This window comes from Fukomys damarensis, unplaced genomic scaffold (genome assembly GCF_012274545.1).
Source record: "Fukomys damarensis isolate Sample0158 unplaced genomic scaffold, DMR_v1.0_HiC HiC_scaffold_14, whole genome shotgun sequence".
NCBI lineage: Eukaryota > Metazoa > Chordata > Mammalia > Rodentia > Bathyergidae > Fukomys > Fukomys damarensis.
The window spans coordinates 7,023,234-7,030,109 of NW_022900926.1; the positions used below are offsets into that span (position 1 = coordinate 7,023,234).

The following is a 6,876-nucleotide window of genomic DNA, read 5'->3' on the forward strand; positions in this document are numbered from 1 at the left end:
AAAAAAAAAAAAAAAAAAAAAAAAAAAAATTTTACCATCATTTATGGCCAAGTATTATTTAAAATCATATTATTTTTGTTAATTAGATTTGATCCATGAATCTGTTTTGGGTTTATAGTTATGAGGAAATTTATATCTTATTTTTATTTGAAGATTTTAAGTTACATTTTAGTAAAAATACTTAAGCCAATCCCTGTAGGGAATAAAAGAATTTTTTTTCTGCTTTAAGAAGGGGTACATTATTAAGTTGACAAACACGGTTTCAAGCACAGCAGCTCTTGCTATTTGTACGCTGAAGGTCAAAGTTCTGTCTTCTCTCCTCTCCGTGTCCATTTTTTATTTTAGCCTTACCTGTGTTGTAGAGTATTCCTTCCTCTCATCGATGGTTGGTATGAAAATTCAAATTTGCTTTCACCTAATTTTATAAGAAGTGCAGCTTGTCTGTATAGAAGGCTGGTGAACACTCAGGAATTGCTTGATGAGGTCAGACTGAAGTCATCATGGCTTGGAAAGCTAAGGAAGGAAGCGGAGAAACAGTCCGGGAGACTCCTTCTGCTGGCAGTCACGGACGCGAAGTCAGCTGTAATTGCGGTTCTTGGTCAGCACCATTGCCATTTGGGGTCAGATCAGCCACATATTAGACATGTACAGAAGCTGTTCCGAAAGGCAAAAAGATTGCAAAGGAAAAATAAAGATCCCGTACCTTGCAGTCCCTGCGTTTTGTTCCACATTCAGCTTCACGGCTGTTTCCCCATATCTGTCACCTGTTCTTACTTCAGTCCTAGTTTATGTATCTTGTATTTACAAATTTAATAGTGGTCCCAGGATAGCATTGAAAATGCTCAGCGGCGCTTCATTTTATAGGAGAAAGCGTGTGCTACAGACGACCTTACACTAGAGGAATCCAGGAAACCTCTGGGTGAATCCATCCCTCCTGGACGTCAGGGCTGTTGTAGAGTCTGTCTGTCCCATCTGCTCTTGTGGGATCCTTTGGGCTGGAACCTTTTTGTTGTATTTTTGTGGTTCAAATGTTGGGCAGTCTTCATAAAACACACTTGTATTCTCTCCCTCTGTCTCTTTCTGTGCATTTGTCTGTGTCTGTTGCTCTCTCTCTCTCCAGTTTCTTAAACCAAATTTTGGATGTGGTAATAGTAGAACACTGTTCTTTTCAAACACAGGTGGGAGACCTAGGGATTCCGTGGGCCGTCAGCCTCTGTGGGACCCTGGCTGGTGGAGCCAGGCGGCCGTGTGTGAGTGTCCGTAACGTCAGCCGCTCCTTCCTCAGGTACACGGAGGAGATGGTGCCCTGTCACCCTTGCCTGAGGCTCATCAGCAACAGTGAGCAGAAGCTTTCCAGCCACACATCAAGGCGCCTGATCACAATGGAAAAGGTGAAGACATTTGAGGTGAGTTGCCTGAGGGTTGTGCAGTTTATCTAGGGGAGAAAGTAGCTTTCCTCTATTAGGGCCCAGGTTCCTTTCTTCTCTCTGTGCCGTGAATAATTCCTCCTAAGGGGGCTCCAGCTCTCTGCAGATTCCTGGCCCGAGGCCCAGAGCGCCCCACTGTCTGTCTTCGCCCACCTGAGGGCCAGCGGAGCCCCGGGGGCAGTGTGGGTGGATTCTGTCAGGCCATTCCCGAATCCCCTGTCCCCACGTCCTGAGGTCTTTCACGGTGGTGGAAACGAACCTCTGAGCAGTGCCTTTTGCACACGTTCCTTATGTCTTTCTGCTCTGTTTCCATTTGCTGCCTCTGCTTCGCCCGTCATGCCCTACATGTGGTTTATGCTCACAGACTGCCAAGTGCTTTCCGTCCTTTCCACCTCGTTCGTATCTGTTAAGTGAAGTTTTCTGAAATGCTGCGTTTATGACGTCACTTCCGCACGCAGACTTTCTTAGTGGCTCATTGTTGTCACCGAGCCATAGTCGCGGTTTTCAGTCTCTGTAAATCAGGCTCCAGGATCACGGCTTTTCAGAAAACTGAGCTGTCCCTGCAGACACGTAGTTGATTAGGATCCGTTGGATGTGTGTGCGTCTTTTTACACAGATGTATGGGCGCGTGTGACGTGATTGAAATGACAGTGGGTGGAGTAGTTTTTAAAAGAAAAATATTAGAAGTTTATGTTCAGATGCCATACCCTTGGGCTGGTGGTGTTGAAATTATTTGAATTAGTAACAATTTACATGTTGGATATGTGAAAAGTAAGGGCAAGAAGCAGAAATATGACCCATAGGTTTTGTGATTTTAGCTCTCGGTACTGTTAGAAGGTACAGTAATGGCGTGAGCATCATCCTGTACTGTGTGATCTACACAGGCAGCACAGCGAGGAACTAGGCAGGAGGGAGGAGACTGTGCAGTCGGTGAAGCTGCATGGAAAGTCCGATGCTTCCTTACAGCCGGACACCCTTCCTGGACTCACGTCGTATTTGCTTTCTCCTGAGTATATTTTGCTTCCGAAAGTCCAGTGTTTATTTTCCAGTTTTTCTGGTGGTACTGGGGTTCCAGTCCAGGGGCTTCTGCCCCTGAGCTATAACCCCAGCCCTCGTTTCCAAATTTATTTCTGCTAGCAAATCTATTTCAACCCTGAGGAAAAGATGCACTTTGGAAAAAAATTTTTTTGCATGTTAAAATGATAAATCAGGACATTTCCTTTGCTATTTTATCTTCTAAAGCCAGAGTTGTTTTGTCCATTTTTCTCTTGGCATCCTACTGTTATCCTCTTGAAATTGATTAAAACAACAACAACAGCAAAACAAGGAAAAACCTAATGCTAATTTTGAAATGTCCTTCACTTTATTTATTTATTTTTGATTGATTGATTTATTTTTTTGAGATAGGGTCTCACTATGTAGTTCAGACTGACCTGGAACTCACTATGTAGCCCAGGCTGGTCTCGAACTCAGAGCGATCCTCCTGCCTCAGCATCCAGAGTGCTGGGATTACAGGCGTGCGCCACCACGCCCGGCTCAGAAATGCCTTTACTTTATAATATCGTTAACCAGTCTGGGGCTCACTATTCGTCGTAATAAGTGAGTCATATTTGGTTGTTAATTCAGTACTTCATTTTCTACCTTCTTCATTTCTACTTCCCCGGAGAGGAGCTTGTATAATTACAGCAAGATCCCGACCCTTTATAAAGCAAGTGCTGACAAAATTGTCAAATAGTCCTCACACGGATCTAACAGATTACTCTCAGATGTGTCCAGCGCTGTTGATTTTGGCATCGAAGAGCTGCTGGTAATTTTAGGTGTTTGCAGTTTTGTATACTGAGTCTCTTCATTTTTTATGTGTCACTTGTTAGGTTTAACTGTAGAGTAAGTTTTGGCCCCTTGATGGGTCCTTATAGTTGCTCAATCTTCTCCTTTGCAATGTAAATATAAATGATAAAAAAATTGTCCAAGTATATGGACATTTATAAGATTTTGCATCTTTACCTTATTTGCTGTAGGTTTTAGTCGATAATTTCAAGAAAATTCTTGATAACCATGTTGGAATTGTGAAGGTGCCGGGTAAGAAGAGCCAGTTTTTTTGTCATTATTTCCCACTGATATATTCTGGATGCTGAGTGAATGAAAAGTAGCACTTTATTAATAGTGTTGACAATTTGATCTTATTGTCTTCCTTATTTTAGAGGTGGGGACATAGCTAGGTCTGTCCCATTTTCTTAAATAGTAAATGGCAGAATTGAGGCCGAAATGCCTCTTTGTACTTGGGCGGGGATATACAGAGATCTATCTATCTACATATATATAGAAATATTGTTGTGTGTGTGTGTGTGTGTGTGTGTGTCATGTTGGGGATTGAACCGATGGACCGTGGGTGCCCTACCACTGAACTACACCCCCAGCCGTTTTTATTTTTATTTTTGTTTATTTTTTGAGATAGAGTCTTGCTCAGTTGCCCACAGGGAAGTAGAACTTGGGATCTTCCTGCCTTCGCCTCCTTAAGTGCTGGGATGACGGGTGTGCACCATTGAGCCCAACTGTACTTGAAATTTGATGTCTTTTTCCCACATGTTGCCTCTCTGCCAAAACAAATATCTACTTTTAGAATATACCACGGTTAAAGGGTAATGGGTGTTAGGATGGAAATCAGTGATGGAGTGTTTGCCTGCAGCGTTCAAGACCTGGGTTCAGAAGTTTTGATTTAAAGTTTTTGTTTTTTTGGTACCGGGGATTGAACTCGGGTCCTTGCACTTACAAGGAAGGTGAGAACCACTCAGGTAAGTCCCAGGCCCATCAAGACCTGGGTTCAATCCCAGCATTGCAAGGTAAGTAAATGAATGGTACATATTCTTGAGCAGCATCTTTCTTGTCCGATTTTTGAAGTTCATGTGGTCGTGGGCAAGAATGGTGTGTTTTACCAAAGCTCATTTTCCCTCTGATACAGCCGCTGCTTGGTGCTGTTACATGTGCCTGGGTCACCGTGGTTACTCTCCTGTAGAACAGCTTTCTTATAAAGCCATCAGATAAAAACGCTGATCCCTAGAGTAGCCGGGAGCCGATGAAAATGTGCACAGAATAGTTATTTCTTCAGTGAAACTTACTGAAAACAGTAGTCGCTCAGCCTCCTCTATCAGAGTCTATTTAGACAGATAAAAGAGCAGCCAAATTAGACCCTTTTAAGAATTACTTGAGATCTGTTTAAAAAATTCATGCAACTTTCACAGTTTACAAGAGACACATATTTAAATATAAAAAATGTTTTCAATTATGGGTGCATTAAATGGGCCATTATGTGTCTTATTTATTTTGTGGTTTGTTTATCTGGCAGCTACCTTAGACTCATAGTGACTTGCGAAGTACTGCATATAGGGAAATTTACTTTTTTCTCTTTATGGTACCTGGGATGGAACTCCTTGCGCTTGTGAGGCAGGCGGTGGCACCAATGAGCTAAATCCTTGGCTCCTAGTGTAGGGAAATTAAGGTTATATAGATATTAATTTAGACTAGAATTTTAATATTGTGCAACTCAGTGATCATTTTATAGCCACCAAGTACAGTTGGGATGATTTAAAATAAGATGTTGGAAGGTGATCGTTGGTGGGTGATGAAAGTTTCTGTAATTTTTTATTTTGGATTGAATTAGAATCCAGCAATATGAAGCCGATGGGTGCATTAATGAGAATGGAGTGTGTCCAAAATTGGGGATTTTGCCTACAGATTATAAGATTTTGAAGCTGCAAAGGGAAAAAGAGCCAATAACATTATAACAATGCTTTTTTAAGTGAAAAAGAGAAACACACCGAGACAATGGCTTATGGATGACTTGAGTGGTACAAACTAGTCTTCATGAGAATGGAGTTACGTGTTAGAGTGCCGTTTAGGGCTCCCAGTCATAAATGAGGGTGCTTTCTTCACTTGATCTTAGCCAAAAGGCCGAGAAGCGATTGAGGGTGCTTTCTTGACATAATGCTTTGCCCGTTTTCATTATCCTCACTCAGGGCGAGTGTTGCCGCAGTTTTGTTCTGAGGCTATTTGGATTTGTAGGTCGTTCCTTCTGATTGACTTTTGCTGTTGAAAACTTTTTGATTCTGGCCCATCTCTTGCCAGGACTGTGCGTATTTCTCCTTAGAATAGAGCTATGGAAAAGGTTAGGAAGACTTATTTAAATTATGGAATACTAGGATGTATGTGATACCATGCGTGTTGGTGGGCAAGATAAGTCGGAATGATGTGAAGTACAAACACGGTAATTGAACACAAGCCCACTGAGGCCCTGATAGCCTCACGGTATCATCTGTCACACACTCATCTGTGTGAGAGCAGCAGAGAGGTGTTTTAAGAAGTGGCGTGCATAGGGAGTCAGAAGGAAACACGTGTGCGTCATCTGTTAATTTGGTTTGGCCTGAGTTATTTGCACATTCTCCTGGAAGCAGGGAGGGGAGGATGCTGGTGTTGAGTGTGATGCTTCCAGTTTGTTTCTGGGTCCGTGTGAACGACTTGGTTCCAGATGAATTTGTTCTTGCTGTTGACGGTACTTTTTCTTGAGTTTAAAACTTCAAGTGTCATCAACTTTTTCTTTTCTACCTCTGCCCCTGAGTGATTTTGTCAGCCAAACTGGACTTTGCCTTGATGATAATCAGAAGAGCTTCATTTCTGGTAAGCAAGCCAAAGCATAGCTCTGTCCTCACCAGCTGCTGGGAGGCAGGCAGTCAAGAGCCCTGGACCTGTGCGTCTGAGGCCATTTAGATGGGGCTGTTTTATTTGAGGAGCAAGCAGGTCCCTGAAGGCAGAGAGGGCAGTGACTCCAGGCCTAGTGTTTGTGTTTTGGAGAGATAAATAAGATTGTTTTTTTAATTTAGCGTAATAGAATCTTGGGTATAGGTGAATTGCAAACTATAAGTAGGATTCAGGGATTCTGAAGTAGGAATAGTTTAGGGAAATTTCATTGTGCAGTGACTGTAATCTTTTGGAGCTTTTATAACCCTTGCAGGTGTGACAGATTTTCCACTTTGAGTTTTTTCTTTTTCCCCTCATAGTGTTATTTACCTTAGAATTACCTTTTTTAGGTTTATTCAGTGTGTATCGTCTTTCCTCTCTGTTCCTCTCTGAGCGTCCATGTACTTCCAGTGGCACCAAGGTCAAGATTAGGGAGCCGGGCAGGCCCCAGACACGCGCCCTCTTGTGGCCATTTTTGACCACAACTGGCTCCTTTTGCAGGTGGCTTTGGTAATTTCCTGCTTTCCTTTGTGGTATTACCATGATTGAATTCATTTCTAAGCAAAATAATTTTGCCTGTTTCTGATCTTTATTTAAATGGAGATACATTTGCATTCATTTTTCTTTTCATGGATTGTGGAATTTTAAAATGTGACCTAGAAGAGGAATTATTTCCAAATTAAAGTGAAAGAATACACATGTAAATTCCTATATATAT

At 42.1% G+C, this 6,876-nt stretch overlaps 1 protein-coding gene across 12 annotated transcripts in view; it reads left to right on the plus strand.

Moving 5' to 3' along the window:
• Trmt11 (tRNA methyltransferase 11 homolog) overlaps nucleotides 1-6,876 on the plus strand; it is a 196,279-nt gene that overhangs the window by 38,471 nt on the left and 150,932 nt on the right. For 11 of the 12 annotated variants that reach the window (XM_033763216.1, XM_010625750.3, XM_019207694.2 and 8 more), the window contains one exon: nucleotides 1,286-1,406. In XM_033763216.1, coding sequence (XP_033619107.1) covers nucleotides 1,286-1,406 — 121 coding nt within the window. Of the gene's footprint in view, nucleotides 1-1,285; nucleotides 1,407-3,445; nucleotides 3,596-6,876 lie in introns of those variants that run through there. The other variant, XM_033763215.1, reaches the window with a different exon arrangement.